A 27,547-nucleotide genomic window follows, 5' to 3' on the forward strand; every position below is an offset into this window, starting at 1 on the left:
ATTGGATCAGACGAATATAACAGGAGATATCGCAGATTGAAAATTGCGATTTTCGAAAAATTGCCATTTCCGAGATGAAAATCTAAACGAGGGGAGATAGGCTTTCGAAATTGCTCGCAATAGATTCAGCGTGTTCGAAAACCTATATTTTCATACCAAAATTTCAAATATCTGACACTGTTTAGGAGAAAATAATTTTTTTTGTTTTTCCACTTTTCATTTTCGAGTTGACTTCGAAGAGCTCTCTGGAGTGCAATTCTCTATTGAATCATCAACTGTTTGGTTTTCTAGAATCTTCAGAAAGAATTCTATGCACTCCATATCCTAAGACAGTTGTAGGACACCCTGATTTTCAGGCAGAGGAGCAAATATGTCATTTTAGGGGGGTCTAACCCCTTGCTCATTTTTGACCCAAAAAATCGAGATTTTCGAAATCGAGTTTTCATGCTAGCGTGGAAGCCTTGGCAACGCTGACTACGAAACCGAAAATCCCAATTCGATCAGACGAATATAACAGGAGATATCGCAGATTGAAAATTGCGATTTTTGAAAAATTGCCATTTCCAAGATGAAAATCTAAACGAAAGGAGATAGGCTTTGGAAATTACTCGCAATAGATTCAGCGTGTTCAGAAACCTATATTTTCATACCAAAATTTCAAATATCTGACACTGTTTAGGAGAAAATAATTTTTTTTGTTTTTCCACTTTTCATTTTCGAGTTGACTTCGAAGAGCTCTCTGGAGTGCAATTCTCTATTGAATCATCAACTGTTTGGTTTTCTAGAATCTTCAAAAATAATTCTATGCACTCCATATCCTAAGACAGTTGTAGGACACCCTGATTTTCAGGCAGAGGAGCAAATAGGTCATTTTAGGGGGGTCTAACCCCCTGCTCATTTTTGACCCAAAAAATCGAGATTTTCGAAATCGAGTTCTTATGCTAGGGTGGAAGCCTTGGCAACGCTGATTACGAAACCGAAAATCCCAATTGGATCAGACCAATATAACAGGAGATATCGCAGATTGAAAATTGCGATTTTCGAAAAATTGCCATTTCCAAGATGAAAATGTAAACGAGGGGAGATAGGCTTTCGAAATTGCTCGCAATAGATTCAGCGTGTTCGAAAACCTATATTTTCATACCAAAATTTCAAATAACTGACACTGTTTAGGAGAAAATAATTTTTTTTGTTTTTCCACTTTTCATTTTCGAGTTGACTTCGAAGAGCTCTCTGGAGTGCAATTCTCTATTGAATCATCAACTGTTTGGTTTTCGAGAATCTTCAGAAAGAATTCTATGCACTCCATATCCTAAGACAGTTGTAGGACACCCTGATTTTCAGGCAGAGGAGCAAATAGGTCATTTTAGGGGGGTCTAACCCCTTGCTCATTTTTGACCCAAAAAATCGAGATTTTCGAAATCGAGTTTTTATGCTAGGGTGGAAGCCTTGGCAACGCTGATTACGAAACCGAAAATCCCAATTGGATCAGACGAATATAACAGGAGATATCGCAGATTGAAAATTGCGATTTTTGAAAAATTGCCATTTCCAAGATGAAAATCTAAACGAAGGGAGATAGGCTTTGGAAATTACTCGCAATAGATTCAGCGTGTTCAAAAACCTATATTTTCATACCAAAATTTCAAATATCTGACACTGTTTAGGAGAAAATAATTTTTTTTGTTTTTCCACTTTTCATTTTCGAGTTGACTTCGAAGAGCTCTCTGGAGTGCATTTCTCTATTGAATCATCAACTGTTTGGTTTTCTAGAATTTTCAGAAAGAATTCTATGCACTCCGTATCCTAAGACAGTTGTAGGACACCCTGATTTTCAGGCAGAGGAGCAAATATGTCATTTTAGGGGGGTCTAACCCCTTGCTCGTTTTTGACCCAAAAAATTGAGATTTTCGAAATCGAGTTCTTATGCTAGGGTGGAAGCCTTGGCAACGCTGATTACGAAACCGAAAATCCCAATTGGATCGGACGAACATAACAGGAGATATCGCAGATTGAAAATTGCGATTTTTGAAAAATTGCCATTTCCAAGATGAAAATCTAAACGAAGGGAGATAGGCTTTGGAAATTACTCGCAATAGATTCAGCGTGTTCGAAAACCTATATTTTCATACCAAAATTTCAAATATCTGACACTGTTTAGGAGAAAATAATTTTTTTTGTTTTTCCACTTTTCATTTTCGAGTTGACTTCGAAGAGCTCTCTGGAGTGCAATTCTCTATTGAATCATCAACTGTTTGGTTTTCTAGAATCTTCAAAATAAATTCTATGCACTCCATATCCTAAGACAGTAGTAGGACACGCTGATTTTCAGGCAGAGAAGCAAATAGGTCATTTTAGGAGGGTCTAACCCCTTGCTCATTTTTGACCCAAAAAATCGAGATTTTCGAAATCGAGTTATTATGCTAGGGTGGAAGCCTTGGCAACGCTGATTACGAAACCGAAAATCCCAATTGACTCAGACGAATATAACAGGAAATATCGTAGATTGAAAATTGCGATTTTTGAAAAATTGCCATTTCCAAGATGAAAATCTAAACGAAGGGAGATAGAACTGAGGAAATGCTTGCAGTAGATTCAGTGTACTCGAAAACCTATATTTTCATACCAAACTTTCAGATATTCGACACGGTTCAGGAAAAAAAACGATTTTATTGTTTTTCCATTTTTCATTTTCCAATTCACTTTGAAGGGCTCCCTGGAGCGCAATTCGCTATCGAATCATCAACTGTGTTGTTTTTTTGTATTCCACAGAGTATTTTCTATGCACTCCATATCCTAGGACTGTCTGATTTTTAGACAGACGAGCAAATATGTCATTTTTGGGGGTCTAACCCCTTGATCATTCTTCACCCAAAAAATTGAGATTTTCGAATTGAATTATCGTTATCATTCAAAACATTTCAAACGTCACAACATCCCATTTAATATCAAAGGTGAATCACTGGCAACCTACATGAGAAAAACACGAGTATATTTCCCAATTTTACGACCTATCACCGGTTGATTCAGAAAATACCGTTATATTACAGTATCTAGATAGAGTGCTTTGGACGGTTTCCAAAACGCAAGAAACGAGGAAACTTTCAGCATTGCAACCGATAACTACGTCATATAGATGTGCTATATTTATTTTTCTGATGTTAAAATATCCTAATATTACTCTCCATTCATCCAATAGTCCGAATTGTTTACTACCGACTAATTTTATTCGAATTTCTCGGTTTTCAGAACTCGTTTTCGAAACAGGACGAGTTACACGCAGTTCAAAAAGAAATATTTTGATGTCGAAAACGAAAATATCCAGATCGAGTCCCGTGATGTTGTTGTTTTTCCTCGGAATATGTGATTCAGCTGCACAAATTCGAATGATGGTTATTTTTATTATAAGATTCGACTACCTGGAACGTATGATTCTATTCATGATCCTTAATAACGTTTCTACACGCCAGAAAAGTATTTCTTGATTCACCAACTGGTAGTAGACACCTGTACATCAGGTACAAGGGTGAAGAATTTAAGCATATTTATAGGTCATGGGAAACTCTCAATGAAAGCCTTTGTGCAGTAAACTATGAGCAAATGTTAGTTTGATCTGATTGGGCTTTCCATTTCATTTTTAGTGAATCTGACAGAATTAATCATCAAATCCTGAGGTATTTTATGCGATTATGTGATATATCAACTACTCTCTACTCACATATACGGGGTGAGTCTTTAATTCGTACGAATATTTGAACAATAAAATAATGAATAAAAATTGGGTGCTTTGGTTGAATACAACACTGTTTGAAAGATCCATAGATGTGTTGTGCCACAGATTTAGCTAGTTATTCTAGAGGTAGGTAATTTTGTTTTTCCAGGAATGGCACAGCTCATTATGAGAACTTTAAATGGCTATAACTTTTTATCAGGATCGAATCGGAAAAAATGGCATGGGAAAAAGTTATTTCCTTTGATTTCAAGAATCTACCGTTGAAATATTTGTACCAGTCAAAGACTCACCCTGTAATCTGTGTTCAGATTATTTCATTTTCATATTCACGAATATACGTTTCCTTCTTTAGCAACAAAATATCTATCGTTTTGAAATTCCGCATTTTTAGACCACCTATGTCGATGCTTTCAGTGCAACACAATTTGGAATATTTCGAAAGACATCCTGTCCTGTGTCTGTGTGGTGTTACCAAGTTGAGTACCTGGTGAAGGACTCTATCCTTCTCGAACTCGATATCTTCTGCCCCTCTCTCCTATTAACCAGCCTTTCATACCTAATCGCACAAGAATTGGTCTCGATCCTTGGCAGATAGGACAAAATTCGACCTCATCGACTGCGTTTTCTTGCAGGATACTCTGCCAGCTCCATTCTCTTGTCTAGCTCCCCTTTCGGAAGTCAGTTTAGATATTCCCAAGGACCGACGAGGGTATATGGGTCTTCTCTGCCTCTTCTCTACCTACTTCTTTCTCGCCATGTATAAATACTTTTACCAAAATGACCTGGCTGATCTCGTTGCTAGGTCCCCAAGTTGAAAAACTTCACCGTGTATGTTGGAGTTGTGAATAGCCTGAAATATGAGGGAATTATTTAGTCTATAACGTTATTTTCAAGATGGAAGGACGTTTTGAATGGAAGAACATTAATTTTTCATTATTTGAATTCATTTTAGAGCTTTGAACTCGCGTTTTATTTTTTGAAAAAATATCTCGACGTTGGAACCTATTGAAGATGAAGATAGCATCTCACGATGCACTATTATCTATCAGAACTCTACAGGAATTCCTTCAACTGTCAAAGCTAGATTATTCTACGTCTCCTCGAGAAAGTTTTTCATGTATCACTTTCAGTTCGCATCAATTTACTACCAAAGTGTGATTGACTGGGCTAAAATTAATCGTAATTTCATTTGATGTCAACAATTAGGGCTTAATTGTTTAAATTTGGTACGAAATAGAGTGCAAAACTACAAAGAATCTCTACATCCAAAAGAATTCACGCAATATCCAAAAATATCCGTTGCTACCAGAGAACAAATTGTTTTTTGTTGATCGTGTAGCTCTCTCATTCTCTCTTTCATCCCCCTCTGCCTTTCTCTGTATCTCTCCCTCTGATACTCAACTTTCTCACTCTCCATCACCTCTTCCTCTTCTCCCACACTCTCTTTCTCTCTTTTTCTTCCTCCATTTGATCTTTCTCTTCCCTCCATCAATCTCTCTGTCTTCTCTCTCCTCTCTGTGCTTTCTCCTCTTAACCATCTCTCTTCACACTCCTTTTTTCTTTCTTTGCCTCTTTCTCTCCAACTATCACACTTTTTTTCGCTCGATTAATCTGGAATAAAATGAAAGTTTCATCAAGGATTTGATTACCCTGTAATCCCTAATTTTGAATTGAAGATTGCTGAAAAAAGATAAACAACACAAGGTTCTCATGCAAGCTCATAGAGAAAGGTCAGAATATGCATCAAAAGTATCTGAAGGTGCAAGAGAATAATGAAAAACTAGATGCAAACAACTCATCTTATCTTGAGTGAATTTACAATCTTACAATCTCGTATATGTTGATTTTCGAACTTTTTGAGTTCGCAGTTCGTCCTATGTTGCATTTTTGTCAAAGTTTCGATTGGATTCATGGTTATTCTTCATGAAATTGAAGCTTTCAGATAATTCATCCTTAGTATATGATATTGAAGAAGATAAGTTGATTACAATTGTAAAACAGACACAAAACGAATTAAATCTATAAATAAATGAAGAATAATAACGAATTACAAATCGTATAAATGAAGAATATCTATATATAGGTGTCCAATTTCAAGAATGATGTCGAAAATATGAATATCTTCGATATATCGAAATATTTAAGCCGGTAATTTCTCTGAAACTCCCTGTAACTCTTAAACAAATCAAGATATCAGTGATCTGCTTACTGATATCTTATTATATCGTAAAAAGCGATCGGGGATCCTCGAAGATGTTTCTCTGAGTCTTATGGTTCTCGAGTTGGCATACCCTGTATATTGTCATTGAAATTATCTCGAAAAGTCGATTTTTTCCTGGGTAACAATCAAAAACTAAGCAGTTCAATGTGGCAACCTCTCGCAGCTGCGACTACCTACTTCTCTACCTACTTTTACCTACACGGTTTGGTTGGGAACCGTGCACACACATATTCGCCCGAACAGAAACGTACAAAAAAGGTTTCTTTGCCTGCTTGCCTGCCGGCTGCCTCGTCTAAAATACGACACACGAAACCTTGTAGCAAGAGGAAACTCAGTCGGTTTTCGAATCCGAAACGGTGCACTCTTCGAAGAAACGACGACCAGACCTAAGTACGCTACATTAAAATTCTTGCACGGTTGTTCCCTCAGGTCGCGAGTTCTCATCGGTTTTTTGTGTTATGGATTTTGGAAAGTTATGGATACGCCTTTCAGCACATGGATGAATTGGCACTATCAGCTGTTGTGTTTAAGTGGTTATCTTCAGAAGAACTCGATCGTCTGGGGAGGATCAAGCAAGATGATGGAAATCGATACTCAAGTTGAGGAAAAGTAAGTGAGAGATGAGATTTTTAGCAGTGTATTAGAAAATTTTCAATTCGATCTCAACTTCGTTCTCTATCAGTTCAAAGACGTGAACAGGATCTTATACAGAGTGAGTAGAAACTATCGCACGAAATTCAAATCTTCTGTATTCACTGTATTGTAGAAAAATGCTTGGAATTTCAATTTTCATTGGAAATTACCCAATTCTTCATGTGAAACTGACCAGTTTGTCATGCACACTCTACGTGGGGGAGTTTTAAATGACCAACTCCAGTTTTTTGTACCAGAACTCAAAAGAGATAATGCTTGCTCCCAATGCTTCACAAACCCCTCAATAATACTTGAAAAGTTCGCAGCATTTTTCTACAAAATAGTGAATAGACGAGGTATTCATTTTGTGCGTTACATTCAAGTCGCTCTGTATAATCCGGTGAATGGGTACTGGGATATTTCCCAGTATCCTGATGATGCTGAATAAATTAGTGGAAACGTTGGCCTAATTGAGTTTATTCTTGCAATCGAATCAACCTTTTCCAGCTATCCCATTTTGCGTTTGCAAGAATGACCACATGAATCGAGCATGAAAATGAATTATGACTCTCATCCCATAAATGTTCTAATTATTCATTGAAGTCCACAATGTTCTGGCTCTGTAGTTGATGCTGAATAATACCATCAGAGCATTGCAAATATAATAGCCAATTTTCGTTGCCCAAACGCAGGAGCATACGAAGTTTCAAATAATGTTTTTCATCAGGTTTTTTTCATAGATCTAGAAATGATGTTTCGAATTATTCTGATTTATTTTCATTACTAGAAAACTCAAAACCAAACCCGAAAAATAGCAAGCTATAATTGGGAATCAGTCAATTGGTGCAACAAAACGTAACTGTATAAAAAATTTGTTCAATTTTGATTATATCATAGACTAAGATATTTTAAATTGTTTATTCTTCTTTTATTATCTTTTTATAATCAATGTATCACTGGAACTATAGAAATTGTAAGTAATCTTTTATCTTGACCATCAAGGCCTACTGGGATGTCCCTGAATGGTCTATACTTGCCTATACTGACTTATACTCAATCGAAGAATTTACGAAGATCGATTCTCATAGTATAAGCTGTCATTATAAGTTGAATGATACCATTGCAAGGCATCTTTGTCTCAAAAGGTGTTTCACCAACGTAAAGGTACAGAAGGACCAAATTGGTTTCAGTCAGTTTCCAAATGTGTGGGAATATGCGTTTTTTTCTCCGTTTCTTGCATTCATCCAGTTTCGGATATGGTGCGGCCCTGCTCAACATCTGCGTCATATATCATCAAACTCTCACTCGGGGGGGACTTTGTTTTAATGAAAAGGCACTGACTCACAAGCATAGACGCCCTTGAACCAGTGGGACTAGAGAGATCAAGCGGCAAGAGAGCTTTCTCCCGCAGTCGTTAGGAGTTTTTTTTTCTATTTCTATTTTGAAACCCATATAACGGCAGATGAAAAGGATGTTAAACCCGTTCTGGTGCAGCTTGCGCGTTATCTGGAATGGTTTTGAAAGGACTTTCGGTTGCGTAGCCGATGATTTTTCCTCGAATGCACCGTGAGCTATTCATTTCACACGTCATAATTTTGGTTTCTCGTCTGGTAAGAGAAATTACGAAAATTCAGGCAGTTTATTCGGTTTCGAAGGTCCATTGAGGTATATAATGAACTGAAAAAAGAAGCACGACAAAAATGAGGCTGAAAATTGAAATAATCCTACCCACATTTCAATTATTGGTGTAGGTATTCGTATTTGAGTATGTTGCTCTGGATATTTGAGGAATATTGAACTGGATAAGTGGTAAAATCCTCATGTAAACAAGGTTAAACAGGTCGGAGGAAAATTTTGTTAGTATTAGACGTTTCTGGAGAAATGTTCGTTTCTGATGTTATATAGTTCTCAATTTTGTATATATTTCTGTTCAAATCGTTGCATTCGTCCAAATGGTTTTCATAATATCGAGAAAAAACTGAAAAAAGGTAGATATTGCGTGTTCAGTATTATGCTTGTTATTCCTTTTCTAAATATCTGACAGTTATGTCAATTTGTGACAGTTATGTCAAAAATTGGTGGATTTGCCCATTACTTTCGTTTTTAACAGGTTCAGCGCCGAAGTATTTCAACGAAAATTTCTTCCTGGACCATCATTTTTTTTTTACAATTTCTTATATATAAGTTCATTTGATAACATTTGTGCTTATCTAAAATTGAAAATGAGCTTTCGAAATATAAAAAATTGGAAGCGGACACCGGTGTCCGCTGTGGCCCACAAAAAGTATCAGCGGACACCGGTGTCCGCTGATCGCCATGATTGTTGATCGGACACGCCCCTATCCAATGTGCCCGCTTTCCGATTCAGCAAGTATCAACAAGAAAACCATCATTCAGTTGGTTCGCGTTCATTGCGTAACGTGCCCTATTTTACTGTTGTGCGAAAGATGAACAGCCGCAGCAAAAGGATTATTCAATTAGCTTTACAGCGAAATATCTCAGATGGTAAGTTTTCATGAAATTTGATTTTTCCCTATTATACCAGTAACTTCTACAGATGAAGATTCGCTTAGTGATCCATACTCTGGAGATTCGGACGACGATCCAGTTTTTGTTCCACCAGCTGGAAGTTCAAGTTCCAATTATTCAACCGAAAGTAGTGAAGATGAAGTGGGAATCAATAAATCTACGATTTTTTCATCAACAAATGAAAATTTGCAAGGAGAGGAGATTGAAATGAGAAGCGACTGCAGCGAAGAAACAGAACAGCGAATTGGAAATATGACAGAACCTACAAACGAACAGATCAATGAAACATTACATGATCTCAATTCAGCAGTTTGGGGACCCCCTAAAGGCAATCATTTGCAATTCGATGAAAATTTTGATGGAGGCCTGAAAGAGGAACTGGAAGCCACACTGTTAGGAAGTCGGCCGATTGACTATTATTTTGGATTTGTGGATTTCAAAATAATAGATGAAATCGTAAATCAAACAAACCTATACGCTACACAATTTTTGCTGAATGATGATCGAATTTCGAATCAATCTCGTGTGAAAAAATGGGAACCGACCACTAGGGCAGAAATAATTCATTTTATAGGACTGCTGGGTTACATGGGTATAGTTCGTATGAACACCCTTCGAGATTATTGGTCTCAAAAATGGATACTCAGATCAGAAGTTGCTCGCAGTGTTATGAGTCGTAACAGATTCGAACTGCTGCTAAAGATGCTTCATTTCTCGGATAATGAACAATGCCCTGAAGGTGACCGTTTATATAAGATACAACCACTTGTTGACATGCTCACGAAGAATTATAAATCTATATATACTCCCGGAAAAACATTTTGTATCGATGAAACCATGGTGCCCTTTCAAGGAAGATTAGTTTTCAAACAATACAATCCACAGAAGACGCATAAGTATGGAATAAAGTTATTCAAACTTTGTTGTGATAAGGGGTATACCTGGAATCTAAGCATTTATGCAGGAAAAGAGAGAACCTCGGATAGCTCATTAGCCGTCTCTACACAAATTGTTTTGAAGTTAGCGAAAGATCTTCTGCAAAGTGGTAGAATATGTGTTATCGATAATTGGTACACCAGTCTCCAACTCGCACACATACTGTTAGATAGAAAAACCCATTGTCTAGGAACATTGCGTTCCAACCGAAAAGGAAATCCGACTGAAGTTATAAAAAAAAAACTAAAAAAAGGAGAGATTTTCGCACAAGAAAACGAAAGAGGAATTTGTATTCTAAAATGGCGAGACAAAAGGGACGTCTTACTTTTGTCAACATGCCATGGAGATCAGATGACGGAAATTCAAAGAAGAGGAGCCATGGTTCACAAACCAGCTGCTATTGTTCAATACAATTCTGGCAAGAGCTCCATTGACCTCTCGGACCAGATGTCGAGTTATAGTTCTTCCTTGAGGAAATCCATCAGATGGTACAAAAAATTGGCTGTGGAACTACTATTAGGTGAGTGCATTTTTTGCCTTGTGATTTGTTATTGAAACGTAATATTTCCAGGGACGTCAATGGTGAATGCCCACATAATTTATGAAACTGTTGAACAAAACCGCATTCCGATAAACGATTTCCGTATATCGGTGGTCGAAGATTTACTGAAATACGAAGAAAACCCTGATTATGGACCCGTCAATCAAACGAAGAGTCTCAGAACACATCAATTCAGTAAAATGGACTGCAAGGCTCGCCAAAATCGCAGATATTGTAGAGGGTGTTACCAAAAAAAGGTTGAGGGTAAAATCGAAAAAAATAAGGTGAAGAAAGTAACCACATATTGTATGCAATGTGAGGGAAAACCGAGGTATTGTCTCGAATGTTTCAATATTCATCATAGTAAATGATTTATAAATTGTGTGGAAATAAAATATGTTTCATTTTTTCTTTATATATTGTCTAAAATCCGAAGTTGCTAGAAACAAAATACCATCCATATATCTCAAACAAGTCCCGTTTCAAACAACCTGGCTAGACATCCCGTTAGAGGAACGCCATAGCGGACACATTGATATGTTAAATATCGTAATATCTTGTCCGCTTGGCCAGGCGAGACAAACATATTCAGGATTATAGAGCGGACACCGGTGTCCGCCATGGCCGTAGAGGCTAGAAGCAAATCGGACACCGGTGTCCGCCATGGCGCTGAACCTGTTAAGATGACAACCCTTATTTTTTATAACTGCGTTGGATTCTGCTGTAAAAAATAATGCTAGTGTTCTTAAAATGATTGATTCTTGAGGTATTCAAGATTTTCTGAGTACGTAGAGTCAAATCGATGAAATCTGCAAATCAATAATCTATAGTCATAGAAGATAAATTATCCCAATAATCCACAAGTGACAGATCTAATAATCAGATATTCATTATGAAATTTTTGAATTATTTCAAATATATGGCGAACGTAACCTAGTTATTAGTGGATTATTGGGAATAAACACTGTCACTTGTGGATTATTGGGAAAATATATCTTCTACCACCGTGGATTATTGATAAGAAACAGATCTTTTTAAGAGCATTGATATATTAGAATACTATCATTATTTTTCTTGGCATAAGACAACGCAATCATAGAAAATCATTGTTTTGATTTGAAAACCGAAAGTTATAGGCGAATCTTGATCCCAATTTTTGACAGAACATTTTTTTTAATTCAGTAAATGTACATTCTTCGATTCCAAAAATGTAAAAACGGTTTTTGCTTAAGATATTCAGAATAGAAATATCGGACATAATACAGAACAGGCATATCTCCTTTTTTTTCAGTTTTTTCTCAATATTTCGAAAATCATTCGGACGAATGCAACGATTTGAACGTAAATATATCCATAATCGAATACTCCATCATATCAGAAACGAAAAAAAAAAATTTATATTTATTTTCATTCCCTGTATCACTGAAAGTGCTCAGGCTTCAAAAAGTTCATGTTCTCCAGAAACGTCACATAGGCCCTCGAACTCTGCACACCCTGTATAGAAATTCGCTCGGGAATTGTCATATTTGGCTTTAATTCGCTGAAATTTCCAACGCGCTCTCGATTCACGTTGTCGAATGGATGAAACGGCACAGATCAAACGGAATGCCGAATATGCGATGTTCATTTGTCAGGGGATGCGTTCCGCCCCAAAAAGCAACAACGACGAATTGCGAATTTCAAACAACCCACTGGGTTATTTTAAATCGTTCTCCGGGCAATGAAGTCCATCCGAATGGATTTCCATAGTATCGAAATAAGTAGATTAAAAGCTCAACGATGGATGGAAATTAAACACTTGATTTGGTCCAATTTGAAAAATCGAAAAAAAATCATATCGGATATTATGGGGGTTGAACACAGAGAATAATAGGTTTAGTCTTACCTGAAACTATAAATTGCTTCAAGTTCTGGTGTTTTCAGCCTTGTACTCCGTGGATATAATGAAGAAGATACATTAAACCCTTGTATACTTAAAGGCCCCATAAATTCTATGGTTGTCATCCCCGAAAGATATAAACAGGGGCCGCCACTGGCTAGGGCTCATAAAAATTTTCACGCAGTTTTAATATTTATTGGGAATATTAGAAAGGGACTCGACGCTTTTCGAAAATACCTTTGGTCACGTGAATTTGCTACTTATAGAGTGTACCAATAAAATTTCTCTTCGAATCAAAGATATACGTAAATATCTAGTATCCTATCATCTCTATTTTTCTATTTTGTATCGTTTTTACGTTGCTCGGTTGTGAATACTGAAAATACGTCTTTTTCAATGGGAAGACGACAAAACGTTTTAGACTAGGGGTAGAAAACTTTTGTCCAGGGACAAAAGTCCTCAACTACGAGTTATTTGATCGTTAAAGTTGCTTACCTGGGTATTTCCTGCGACCGTAATTCCAAAATTCTATCAACAAAAAGGTAATTTTGAGAACCCGATGAAGATAAATCTTCTTGGCATTCCCATCTAGGGGAATTTGGTACCTGAGTGGTTTCCTATTTCAAACATCAAAACGTACTGACTACCACTAGATTCGAGCAAAATGGTTTTAAAATCCTGATGGAAATGGTGATATATTAGAAATGTGGTAGACTAGACAACATAAGTCTGAAAATACAGTTGAATTTCATCATTTTGGCAAGCATTCGCCAGTCGTTTTCGTTTGACACGAGATAATCCCTGAAGATGGCTGACGAATGCTTGCCGAAACGTTGGGGAAAAAAGCGGAGCCATACTGATGCTTATAGCCCAATAAATCCTTCGACAAGCTTTTCATATAGTCTGACCCTTGTTCGTAGATAGTGTAAATTGTCCAATTTGTAATTTTTTGCTACTTTCTTGAACCAATGAGGTGTCCATACTGTTAAACTTAACTTTCTCGGGAAGTTTAGAAAGGTATTGTAAGTGTGTAAGTAAGTCCAAGACCAAAAATGAGTGGTCATCATTAAAAACCGATTACATCTTCGAAAAATTAACTAACGTTTTGTTCAAAATCCCATCCTCTTCAAGTTACAGCTCTTTAAGTTAGGGCAAAGAAATACTTAGAAAACTGAAGTCTTACAAATGTTTTCTATGGTTTTTTTTAACAAAAAAATATCATCAAAAGAGAGTGAAAAAAGCAACCCCTATACTACTTTGCATCAGAAGTTTTTAATGTGCCTGCATTTTCATTTAAAAATAGGAATTTGATCTGTCAAATCCTGTCTGGACTTTTCTTCGTGAAATTGTTGATTTGATTACAAAAAACATATATTTCGAGTCTCTCCACAGATTGTTAGCTTAGGTATAAAGAAAAGTCAAGCAGGCTACCTAATTTAGTTTTATTCTTCCAGTTTTCTAAATATCACAATAAGAAATTGAACAATAATAGTAAAAAACTCAGTAAGAAATAATAATAAACAAACAACATGTGAAATAAAGTCGATAAGGCAATATCAAAGCCTGTTACTTTGAGCGAAAGCGGTTTTTAACAAAAAGTTATAGAAAAACCACCCTTGGTTTTGGCTACGCAATAAATTCAGAAACACCCTGATTAATGAAGTCGAATAAAGGGACATCGCAGCTGAAAGTTCTATTTCATTATTCAATGCTTAAGAAAATGTAAAATATCTCAAATGAACTAATATAATATGTTGAAACTTAAACAGAAAACAAAAGATGATACACAACTTAAAACATAATAAAATTCTAAATAGAATATTAGAGCACATCTTTGTAAAATATTGTCTCGATCATTTCCAGTACACTGTATTAATCTGTTTCAAAACTTACTGACAGAGGTTCTTGTTCTTCGAAACTGCACTATCAATAACCCTCTAATTTGAGTAAAGAATTTACAGGGGGCACTAAAAAACCCATCAAGTAACATAACCTTTATTGCATTCTTCAACATATTCCTTGCTTCTCAAAGTTCATCTTCGAACTCCCTTCATCTTCATTCGTCCCATCCATTTAAGGCTCCTTTCTAACTTACCACCATTTACCCCGAACCACGCCCACCTACCAACGACCACTGAGCTTTCTCTCTGAAAGCATTCCTTTCGGCGACCAAAACATCCCTTCTTCGTTATAAATAGAATGTGGGGATCTTCTTTTTGAACAACCCAAGCCTGCCACTCTGGCAGGTCATTGTCCCCTGTATACGTTGATGGTTACACCGTCAGAGTCAGCTGTTCAGATAGGGGTTCCCGTTTGGTAGTAGGTGGTTCGGAGTACAGGGTCGCATTTACCCCGATGTGGGGGTTTTCGTTAAGAACCGATGTCAAGATTTAATTTTTATACAAGGTCAGTTGGGTGTAGAGGTACGTTTGTTCTGTTATATGTATGTAAATTTGAAATAAACTGATGACAGTCTTGTAAAATAGTTTTATTTTGGTATTTTATGGTAGGTATGATACATGGTGGTGAAATTTTATATTAATAAAATAGATATAGTGAAGTTATGAAGGAATTTGAAGCAATTATTTCGTCCCTAACAATAGATACGATACGAATAGATAATCTAGAACTACAACAGCGATCAATTTGAAGTACAAATAATCAATAAGTGCTTCAAACGTCTGAGTTAGTAAAAATTAACTCACAAAATTCATTTTAAATTCGATATTGACTACTTTGTAGAAAAGTGTTGAAACAGGTCTATCTTTATCTCAAATTGGGCTGCTTTTTATGTGTGATTGGGGAGTTTGCCAGTTACCCCCTAAAAGGGGGTATAGTTGGGTTTTTTAAATGGCAACCCTTTGCCTTTTTGTGGCATAAATATGTGGCTGAGGTTCTGAGAATGATTTTACCATTTATGGAGTGTTTTCATCGTCCTTTTTTATAATGGAGACCAAATGTTGAAACTGAATTCGAATTTTTGCTGTTTTTAAGTATTTTGATGGCAATAGTACAATAATGCCTCTTTCTTAGGGTAGTAATTGGCGAGATGCAGATCACAATTACTAAAAAAGAGGAACATGTGAATGATCATCTCTTTCACCAATTACTACTTACCCTACCACAACCCCTAAGTGTTTATCATAGACCTCAAAATGTAAAAATTCGTATATCAAGTGAATTTAACCATTTCATTCCATAAAAAAGGGTTCATAAAAAAGCCCAATCATTACCCCCACCGTCCTCAGCAACAAAAGGACTATAAATTATGGGCACGAAAAGAAAGTTCGAGTTTGACAGATTTTTGTGGTTGTTTGCCTAGGTTTTTCGACGTCAAAAGATTCTAATTTAGTCGTAAAGCTCTCAGTTTCCAAAATACAGCATTTCCCTTCTATTTCTTTCATTATTCTATCGAAACGTTTCATCCAAACCTTCGGTTATAAATTTTAATCGTTTTTCAACCCCTCGCGACGAGTCGACCCTGTTACGGGGCGCAGTGAGCGCGCATAATGGGGGTCAATATTCCACCCACCCTCGAGGGTACAGGGCGTTCTTTGCAGTCCCGTTGATGAATCGGTGGTTGCGGGAGGGGGTGGGAAGCGCCCCCGGCGTTGCACCCCTCGCACGGCTATGATTCATGTGTCTGGGCTGGCTTGGTGTTTCGGCGGACGTCTCGAGATTGTATCTGGCGGTCTCCGAGTTGGTCTGGGACCCGCTGGGGGTGTGTATAATTCTCGCTTTCTTGGAATGAATATGAATGCCGGTCGGCTGATGTGTCAGATGGCTCGGGTCAGTCCTTGGGGGGTTGCTTCTGAGCCGGACGGTTATTTTAGGATTGTTGGTCTTGATCGGATATCTTCTCCATAAAAAAAACGCGGAAAAATACGGTGAACTCACTGTGGAATCGGCTTTTTATATTACCAGATGATTAATCTTCTTATGGATTGAATTTTTACCTTCTACAAAACAGTCCATAAAAGTTATCTTCTATTATCATTTCTTCTTTTGATTATTGTATTTTCTATTTTATGAAATATGCGTCTGTTGTTTCTTCTTTAAAGTTTTTTGTTGAATATATCCCTTGATATCTCTTTTATGTCAGTTTTTCTTCATAATCTTCTAACGTATTATCTGTCCCCTTTCGGATATGTCAGTTAACTTGATTTTTGACCGCAAGCTCCGTTGAGAGACGTAGATGATTATACAGGGTGGGCTTTTTGAAACGAAACAGACGAGATAACGGGCGGAATAAATTTATTTCGAAAAAATGCTCGGACACGTCGATTTTTGTTTCGAGGGGGACAACTTTTGAGGTCAAATTCACAACTATATCGCTTCAACCCTTAGTGTTAGAACAACAACCCCTAAATTTTGAATAGGAAAGATAGGGTGAGTGATACCTTATTTAAAAGGCCTTTTTATCCTGAATTCAGCGTATTGATTTTTTTTCTCATTTATTGCTTTCGTTTTCGAGATATTTAATTTTGAATTTCGTACAGTACCAGTCATTCCGCTAACCATGCTATGTGAAATCATCAATTATTTGAATAATTCATTCTGTGGTTTCGATGGTAACCGTTAATTGTCAACATTAGACAACGAAATAATTATTATTGGTAATTACTTTATTCAACAATTAAGGTTTTGAAAAGCCCAGCCTGTAAATCAAATCTGAATTAGTTTTTATCATTAAATCATCATCATCATTGGTACTTGATATTGACACTGAATTATGAATTATTATTCTTTATATTTGAGAACTTGGAGAAAATCTCCTGGTATGAATAGAGGGTGGCAGAAAACACCCCACAGAAAGATTATTTAAGTCTGCAATAAGTCAGATCAAAAAATCATTATATCCACTTGGATTTACGAAAAGAAAAAGTGTCATAAGTCTTACTACACTATTTTTTAGGAATATTTTTCTGGATATTAATTCTCATTTTCTTTTCCAGGTGAGTTGACAAATGACCTACTGCGGTATAGGTTCGTATTGAAGAATTGTGAATATTTTTTACTGGTGTGAATTTTTTTTTTTTTTAAGTTAGGAGCAAACGAGAATTTTTACGATTGGTTTCGGTCGTTAGTGTTGGTATCATTGATGATTCAGACTGGTCGCAAGCACAAACGACAAATCTCAATTAGACGGAGTTATTGAACTACTCAAGGTCTTGAACAATGAATGAACGGTTGAGGCTGAGATATCCTCTATTGGAAATTGGAATCGTCCAACTTGTCTTACGGATCTGATACGAAACAGATTATATAAAACTAGTTACTATACAGGGTTAGTCTTTGACTCGTACAAATATTTCAACAGTAGATTCATGGGATCGAAAGAAACTCTTTTTTCCTAAATCTTTTTTTTTATTCGGCACTACACAACTGTGGATCTTTTAAACAGAGTTGCATTCGGACAAATTATCCATTTCATTGACTAATTCGAGGTCGTAGATCACGAATATGCAATTAGATTTTGTGTAGCATCAGAACACTCTCAGTGGAAAATTTCGAAAAGATTGGTCAACTTTGTGGAGCTGTAGCAGACAGAAAAAGAGAATTAGACATATGCTGATTTTTTTTATGATAGATGGATCTTCTGCGAATAGAGAATTCCAATTTTCATTCATCTACCGCGTAAAGTTTAGATTTCATGATTTTTTCGCGCAGGTCCAAATTTTTCAATTTTTCTTCGACCATAACTTGAAAAATAAATTTTTTAAAAAGTATCTGTCTGCATATTCGTTATCTTTGCCTTCGAATTAGTCGACAGTATGAATTTGGTTTCGATCGGAGACCAAAAATATTTTTCAAGAAAATCGCAATTTTTCCATACATATATGTATGGAAAAATTGGAAAAATTTTCGATCTTCCCAATTTCCACCAAAACTTGTGTATTTACTCAATCGAGGACGTAGATCACGAATATGCAAGCAGAATTTTGCTGAAAGGATTAGTTTTCAAGTTATGCTCGATGGAAAATTGGAAATTTTGGACCTTCGCGGAAAAATCATAAAATCCAAACTTTTCGCGATAGGTGAATGAAAAATTGATTTTTCCATTCGCAAAGTACCAATCTGTCACCAAAAAAATCAGCGTATGTCCAGTGCCACTTTTCTGACTGCTACACAGCTCCTCAAAGTTTTGACCAATTTTTTTCGAAATTTTCCACTAAAAGTGATTTATTTCCTAAAATACTAATCCTAAAGACGAGATGTGTTCGAAAAAGATTCATCTAAAACATAAAAAACTAGATTACTAAATTCATTTCATTCGATAGAACCGTTTGTGAAAAAAAAACTAAAAATATTTTTTCATGTTTTTTCAACAGCCTGTATCTTGTAAACCGAGCCGATTCGAAAAAAATGGTAAAGGAAAAAAGTGTTCCTTTTGACCTCAAGAATCTACTGTTAAAATATTTGTACGAGTCAAAAACTCACCCTGTACATGTACTTCTGTTGAAAAGTCGCCATATTTGAAACGAAAAGCGCGGGAAAAAAACCCGCCAAATCAAAACGACGAAATCAGGATTGCCAATTGTATTCCCGCGAATCGCTTGGTCTCGAAAACGCGCGAAAAATACTCCCGCTGTTGCCAGATCCTCACTTTTATCCGACATTCCCCGTATTGAAATTTATGATGGATTATTTTCGACGTATAGAAGACTCAAATTCCAGTAGCGATTGACACCATAATTCGAAAATTCCCTGCAGGCCGCAGCATATCCGAAACTAACCTTAAAAATAACGCGCCCGGTCGGTCATGTAGGTCGCTGCACCGAACCGGAAACTCGGCGGAGGAAATGACGCGGCTTCCGCCGGTATCAACCGGCATGGCCGCGGCGCTTTTCCCCCTCCCTTCGCTCGAAAAACTCGGGGTTTTTTTCCCCGTCTCGTCGCCGAGGAAGAGGCGCGAATGCAATTTAGGAAGCGCAGTCTGGGCGCTGTTTACGCCCGCTAAATTAATAAGTTGACCGGGGAAAAAGACGACGACGCTCGCTTTTCCACCGGCGTTTCGACGGTGATTACTCTTCGTTAGGGCGGGGGAAAATTTTCGAATGGGCGAATTCACCAACGTCGGACTTAATCGAATTCGGCGCGATACGCGAAAGTGGAACAATGAGAGAGGCGAGGAAAAAATCGGTAGCGAAGTTTAAAATCGTTTAGTTCTCGTTTTATTCCGCCTCTCAGTGCCTCGGGGGTTTTTTTTTCGGTTTCGCGTGGGGCGGAATACGAGGAAGTTGCATATATCGTACATTGTACAGGGTGTCCCAAATTGTTTGATTATGGCTGTTAAAATATTTTGGTGAAATATTAGTACGAATATTTCAACAGTAGATTCTTGAGGTCAAAAGAAACACTTTTTTCCTATACCATTTCTTCCGATTCGGCTCGGTTTAAAAGATACAGGCTGTTGAAAAACCATAAAAAAAATTTGTTTTTAGTTCTATCTCACAAACGGTTTTATCCAATGAAGTGAATTTCGGAATATAGTTTTTCGTTTATTTGATGAATCTTTTTCGAACACAAGATATCACCCACGTCTTCCAGTTTTCTCATTATGACCATTACGTACCATAAAAATACCAAAAATTCAAGGAACCCAACTCTTGAAATTAAGTTGGACGATATCCAATGAATATTTGAACGTTTTGTAAAATAAAAGTATTCTTCATAATTTCTCGTATAATGCGCCGTTTCCGAGTAATTTGATGTTCAAAAATAAAAAATATCTGTGATATTCGAAAAATTAGATGGATTCTGCCAATTGAAACACATAACTCCTAGCTCTTTTCCTTCGGCGAGGCGTAGAGAGTGTTTAAGGCCGGGTCGATATCACAAAAATTCAGCTGTCAGAGATTTATTCTATATTCGAAAAAAATTGTTAAACATGGGTTCCCAGTATCCCGATAATGATTCATTCAGCGATATACATACGTATATTTATAAACTATATCGGGGTCAACTATAGCAGTTTATTTATGGTTCACATTAAATGACCAAATTTATATGACGCAATTCATAATCGTTGTGGGGACAAAATTGCCACCATGAATTCCTCGTTTTCCGAACTTTCACACCAACATGTTTCAATGTCCAATTTCCTATCACAATATTTACTATTCATAGTTTAAAAAAATATTATTAATGATTGACGTTCGGTTATACAGGGTGAGTCTTAAACTCGTACGAATATTTTAACACTAGATTCTTGTGGTCAAAACAAACTCAATCGATTCAATCAATTTTTTTAACATCGAATTACTCGAAAACGGCGCATTATACGAGAAAATATGAGGAATACTTTTATTTTACAAAACGTTCAAATATTCATAAGATATCATCCAACTTAGTTTCAAGAGTTGGGTTCTTTGAATTTTTGGTATTTTTATGGTACGTAATGGACATAATGGGAAAACTGGAAGACGTGGGTGATATCTTGTGTTCGAAAAAGATTCGTCAAATGAAGGAAAAACTATATTCCGAAATTCATTTCATTCGATAGAACCGTTTTTGAGAAACAACTAAAAATAACATTTTTTTATGGTTTTTCAACAGCCTGTATCTTTTCAACCGAGCCGAATTGGAAAAAATGGTAAAGGAAAAAAGTGTTTCTTTTGACCTAGGGAATCTTCTGTCAAAATTAAGGCACAAGTGACATATTTTCTTAACCTAAAAAAATCCGGCATTTAGGCGCGGAATTCACGTTAAAAACGCGCGTATTGGGCGACACGACCGGTCAAACCTCGCCGCCACGACGTTCACACCCTTACGTCACCCGAAACGTGTGTAGCATTGACGTTCGTTCCAAAAGTAAAAAGTTCACAATGAAATTTCCCAATCGCGACTCGGCGGTCCGAGTAGAAAGTGAAACGCGTAAAATCAGTCCGACTCGAAACGCGCACAAAGCTCGACGTCCGTCCGTGAGAAACTGAACGGACAAGTTGGCTGGTTCCTCCATTTTGCTCGCGTCTCTACCACGGAAAGCGCGAAGCCGAAGCAAAACGCGAACCTCGCTTCCAGTCAGTCGACGAGTGGATTTGTTGCTCTGTGGTTGTGTGTGTGTGCGCGGCAAACAGCCGTGAGCGGTTCACATGTGTCGCGTAGTGGCCACTTGCCCCCTTTCCCCTCACGCACGTGTTACCATGTTGGGATTATTGTGCACAGCTGTCGTACGCCCCGTCCGTATTTTGTGAACAGTTCAAAATCCACCAATCTATCTTGGATATTTATCACCATTTTGGATTACCAAACTATGAAGGCTGTGGTGTTGCGAAGGTGAGTGCCGCCGAACATAGAGCTTTTTCGCGCCAGTTAATGACCCCGCCTTTGGCCTTTCTTTTGTTTTGACAGGTGTCGCCGCGTACAGCAGCGTCAGTCGGCCATATACCATAGGGGTATATTTCGTCGCTTCTACTCCGATTGCGGAACCTATCGCGAATTATACTTTCTAATTACGTTAGTCGTGTGCGAAATACCGAGCTTTGTCCTTGTTCGCATGTGAAACTGCCAAATTGTTCTGAATTTTAAGCAATTCCCCGGATCTTCAATGTTACGCGTTTGCGAAACCAGCCTTGTCGGCGTCGAAGCCTACGTACTTACGCGGTCTACGCTGTTCCGAAGCGTGGATTCCGAAATTGTGCTACGTTTGAGGCAATCCGCCGTTTTGGTGATGGCGAAAAGAGTCAGCAGAGCGAGAGTTTCGCAGTGAGTATCCTCCATCTACTCCTCGTTTTCGACGTTGGGAACGAATCGATGACAATGGCTGAAACACCCGAACATCATCCCCTTCTTGGAGGGTTCCGAACCCTGAGGGTTTGAAACGGAACTCAGTTGTTATAGCAACGCTTGCTGTCTATTCGGAGCCTCCTAGCTTCTGAGTCCTTAGACAAAGGATTGTATTTTACACATTATGTTAGGGCCCCGGGCTTGTATGTACCCCTATGTCGAGGGGTAGTTCGAGAAAAAAATCCTGCCGCAGCTAACCCTTGTACAGCGATTAGGCCTTGGAAAATTACGATTACTACAACTTGTCGGTGATTCATCGGACGTAGAAGAATCAACAATGAAATTTATCGAGTGAACTACTTTCGGTTTCGTGATGAAACGCTTATTATTTAGCCATTGCCGATAGTAATGGACGATTATGTTACAGTCAAATTTCGAAATTGGTAATGAAACAACTTTCTGAAATCGAGATACCGATGGTTTTTGTTTCGCCCATCGACGTTCATTCGAATATAGATAAACTATTGTAGTTCTGATTACCATTCCCATTTGGCATCATAGCCAATAGATTGTGTGAATAATGGTTCCCTGGGTATTATGTTAATATCGAACTTGAGTGATAGGAATTGTTGCAGCAGAAGTTTCCTCGGTAATTATTCAGAATTACGAGGATCTATTGAAAAATTCTTAGCCCACTAGAGAACCAAACAAAATTTCAATGTCAAAATATTTTATTACTCAACATATTCTCCTCTTAATTGGATACATTTATCACAGCGAACCTGCAACGTCTCTAGACCTTTCAAAAAGAATGTTTCTTCTTGCCCTAAAACCACACCTCGACAGCTTTTATTACCTCCTCGTTGGAAGAAAATTTACGACTTTTTTTTCAGTTGAGGAAAGAGATGATAGTGGGATGGAGCCAAATCTGGTGAATAAGGGGGGTGTTCTAGTAATTCAAACCCTAAATCACGAATTTTTTGCATGGCAACATGTGATTTGTGTGCAGAGGCGTTGTCATGCAAAAACAAAACATCTTTGGATAGCTTTCCGCGTCTTTTCTCTTGAATTTTTTCCTGTAGAGTGGTCAGTAATATCGAATAGTAATCTCCGGTTATTGTTTTACCCTTATCCAAAATATCAATCACGATTAATCCTTGGCAATCCCAAAAAACTGAAGCAAGAACTTTTCCAGCAGATTTTTGGACACGAAACTTCTTAGGTCGTGGAGAACCAGAGTATCGTCATTCCATCGATTGTTGCTTCGTTTCCGGATCGTAGAAATGTACCCAAGTCTCATCCATAGTAACAATTCGGTTTGAGAAGTCTACATCGTTTTCAAATCGAGCACAGATCGAACGCGATGCTTCTACCCTTGCACGCTTTTGGTCAACATTCAAACATATGGGTATCCGTTTTGCAGCAATTTTTCTCATGTCCAAATCGACGTGAACCTCTTTTGAAGCTTGCAGTCCAATTTTTCACGGTCGCATACGAAGGACACTAATCACCAAGGGTATTAAGCATATCTTCGTAAATCTGCTTACCTCTTAAGCCTTTTAAATACAGGTACTTGATGATGTAAAGGATTTTATTATGAAAAATCGATGCCTCTAGCTTGTGAATGATGAATTCACGATACCAGTTCGTCAGTATGTGTTTATACTTGAAATAAACCTTTCCAAAGGCGCCACGAGCTCTTACATGGACGGAAGTTCAATCGTCCAGTTGGAACAAATTAATATTCTAGCCGTAGAGAACCGCGACTAGCTGCGGAAGCCTTAGAAGCCGTCGAGACGCCATTACTGCGAACAACAAACGAAAGGTGAGGATACCAGATTGACTGGGTACCGAACATCATCATAACCCGAAGGTAGATCGACGAAATACCAAGGATATTTGTGGGACGTCACCGGAAAGGAAACGATCGCAGGAAATGGAAGTTCTGAGAAGCAACGGACTAGCTCGGCAAACGTGACTCATCGGTGGATATTCTGCTGTACCGCACAAGCTTGCGTTGCGCAACCTTTTCCACCTTTCTAGATCTGGAAAAACTCAAGTTTCGAGCTAGAACTTCGAGATTCCGACGAAATCTTCGATCGAGCGATGATTAAAAACCAGATTGGTTCAATTCATACTTCTCGCAGTTGGGTGAATCATTCGTTTACCGAGAAACGCCGACGAGGATCCTGAAAATTCCGCGGAATTCAGAACTCGTAGCGTCCGATACATGACGAACGCTTAAAAAATTCGACGACAATTATCCCATGGAATTACCAGATTCCTCGAGAACTATCCACTTGTATTATTTTGCAGAATACTGCGCAAACTCCGTAAAGTAGACCACACAAATCGTATGTCAACGAAAAGCTCTCGAAAAATGTCATACATTGGTGAAATAAAATACGGGGTGTGTTGCCTTTGAAAAAGTCGAGTTATTGCAATTCGTCATTTGAAAAAAATCGTTGTAGGCGATGGAACAGATGGGGTCAGATAAAAATTCGTCAAGACCGAACGGTTGCGCCGAGATGGATGAAATTCTCACATTTATTAGAAGAAGAGTTGCTTTTTCAGAATATGTATCACTTTTCCATCAACGGTTACTTTTTTCCAGAGATAAACGACTCGAAAGCTGACCTTTGGAAAATCCTGAAAAAGATGGTTTCACTTAAAAATTCGTCAAGACCGAACGGTTCTGCCGAGCTTGATGAAATTCTCAGATTTATTACTCGAAGAGTTGCTCTTTCAGAATATGTATCACATTTCCATCTACGGTTCCTCTTATTGAGAGATAAACGACTCGAAAGCTGACCTTCGAAAAATCCTCAACACAATGGGTTCAGTTAAAAATTCGTCAAGATCGAACGGTTGCACCTAGATGGATGAAATTCTCAGATTCATTACTAGAAGAGTTGCTCGTTCAGAATATGTATCACATTTCCATCTACGGTTACTTTTTTCGAGAGATAAAGGACTCGAAAGCTGACCTTCGAAAAATCCTGAAAAAGATGGTTTCAGTTAAAAATGCGTCAAGACCGAACGGTTGCGCCGAGCTTGATGAAATTCTCAGATTAATTACTAGAAGAGTTGCTCTTTCAGAATATGTATCGCATTTTCAATTGCAGTTACTTTTATGGAGAGATAAACGTGAGCAAAGTTGACCTTCGAAAAATTCCCAAAAAGTTGGATTCAAGTAAAACTTGACCGAACGATTGCACAGAGCTTGATGAAAGTTCGAGATTATTGACTAACAAACTTTGGTCGATAGTTTCCAATAGTGAATCTAGCCTGACTTTCTGCATTTCCGAATCAAGGGCCCAGTTGTTATCGCTGCCGAAGCAAGAAAAACTAGTTCGTCCGTAGCGATCCGGAAAACGTAGTAAAACGCCATAAACGAAGGACGCCCTGCACCGTTTGGCCCAGCCGAACCGACGCCATATTATGCGATATCGATAGCGCCACCATTGTGAGCGTTTCTTTCCATTTGTGCCTCTTCAATGCTATCTGCCCGGCCGTCTCGTCCCGGTTGAAAAGAAGGCAATTTCTAAGTGCAGTTGCGTCACAAAGGGAACTATCGGATACGATTTGATTCCGTGCGCCCCCCTCCGAGGCTACATGTGCCACGGGGGTGCTTATAGACTTCAACCGGAACGATAGAATGTAGAAGAGTAAAATTTGACGGCTGTGTTTGTTCGGCGTAACGTCGATAAGGTTTCTGTGTCACAACGTCTACAGATAGTCGTTGATAATAAAATGGGACGATCGCTGGATGCTTTTTCTCGTTCTTTTGACGTTTGGAGCTAAGGTTATCTCTTGATACGAGTTGCACGACAGTAAAAAGGCATTATTCATAGACGTATGAATGGGTACGCTTTCAACATCGGTTTCCGAGCGATTAGAATGATAATATGTTATATTCGATATTGACAAATCGTTAATTAGTCACAAATGGTGGTCCTGTCAAAGTCAGCTGATCCGAAATGTAAGCCCTCGTCTTTTAACCGTTGCTCGGGGTTGCGGCCCTCGCAATTGGCCGTTCGTCCGTTGCTCGGGCCTACGGCCCTCTCTATTCGCCCTTTATTATAACCTACTAGGCCGATCGATTTGAAGCATCCCGTTCTATGATCGCTGTCAACCATACTGCCGTCAAAACTGACGCTAACCTATAAATCACGAACTGACATTGATTGTCAAAGTTCACCAAATTTTCTGTGATCATCGATAGAAAAAACAACTTGATTCTGTGAAATGTCGCTCGGTTTTTCGTAGACGTCAAAATCCAAGAGGAAAATTTCTAGATCGCCTTGGTAACCATAGTTCCGTCAAAACCGACGCTAACTCTAAATCACGAACTGACGTTGATTGTCAAAGTTCTCCTAATTTTCTCTGATCATCGATAGAAAAATCAACTTAATTCTGTGAAATGCTCGGTGAAATGTCACTCGGTATTTCGGAGACGTCAAAATCGCTTATTTTCTTACGCGTTTTTGATGTTCTTTTGATGACTTTCGGAGGTAGAGATGCAGAACACCAAGAGGGAAATTTCTTCTAGTTCGCGTTGGTAACCTATTTATAGTGACATGAACTGTCGGAGGGCAGGGCCACAGATTGTTACGTTCTGTGTTGCCAACCCAAACATTCTGAGGATTTTATACGACTAAGGATATGGGAGATTAATCATGTTAAGTTATCCTGAATAATCCATTAGTAATATTTGGGAAGATCATGCCCGAAATTTCCATTAAATCTCATTATTTCTCGTCAGAAACGTCTCTGGACATAGACAGGATGAAACCGAGGAAACTTCAACTTCATGAATCAGATAAACGAATATAATAAGGCATTTCGAATCAGCTGACTTTGACAATATAATAAGACATAGAAGTTGTTGATGTTTTTGTGATTTCGAGTGATTTTTAAAAATTCTTATCAATTAATTGGAAAATTCTTGTTCAGGGACAACTTTTCATACACTTTTGAAAGTGTGGTATGACTATAATCGAAAATATCGACTGGTTTTGTGATCATAAATGTCGTAGATGGTTTGTTCGACCCTCAAGTGACGTCAATTCGAAATGTCAGATCTGTCAAACGTCAGAAGACGTTTTTAACCTAAAAACAGGAGTTCCAGCACAGATTTCAGCCGTTTTGAATTGGCATCTACAGGGAATCCCGCTTAATTGAACCAAAAACTGAATAATATGATTTTCGCTGACTTAATTATATCCTATATCATTCTAAATTAGCTAAACTATTAATAGGAATTTCTCCTTCACCGAAACGCATTGTAACACAGCAGATTTCGGAATTTTACAACATACCTATAGCGAAAATCGATGTCATGTC

General features: G+C 37.9%; 1 protein-coding gene across 3 annotated transcripts in view; it reads left to right on the forward strand.

Moving 5' to 3' along the window:
- LOC123316356 (protein gustavus) overlaps window positions 1-27,547 on the forward strand; it is a 196,845-nt gene that overhangs the window by 152,931 nt on the left and 16,367 nt on the right. Inside the window, exon 1 of one of the 3 annotated variants that reach the window (XM_044902395.1) lies at window positions 21,382-21,751. The exons of the other annotated variants lie outside the window; for them this stretch is intronic. Within the exon in view, the coding sequence (XP_044758330.1) occupies window positions 21,729-21,751 (23 nt within the window). The 5' untranslated portion in view covers window positions 21,382-21,728. Of the gene's footprint in view, window positions 1-21,381; window positions 21,752-27,547 lie in introns of those variants that run through there. 3 annotated transcript variants of the gene reach the window in all.

The sequence above is a fragment of the Coccinella septempunctata genome, chromosome 7, assembly GCF_907165205.1.
Source record: "Coccinella septempunctata chromosome 7, icCocSept1.1, whole genome shotgun sequence".
In the NCBI taxonomy this organism is placed as follows: Eukaryota; Metazoa; Arthropoda; class Insecta; order Coleoptera; family Coccinellidae; genus Coccinella; species Coccinella septempunctata.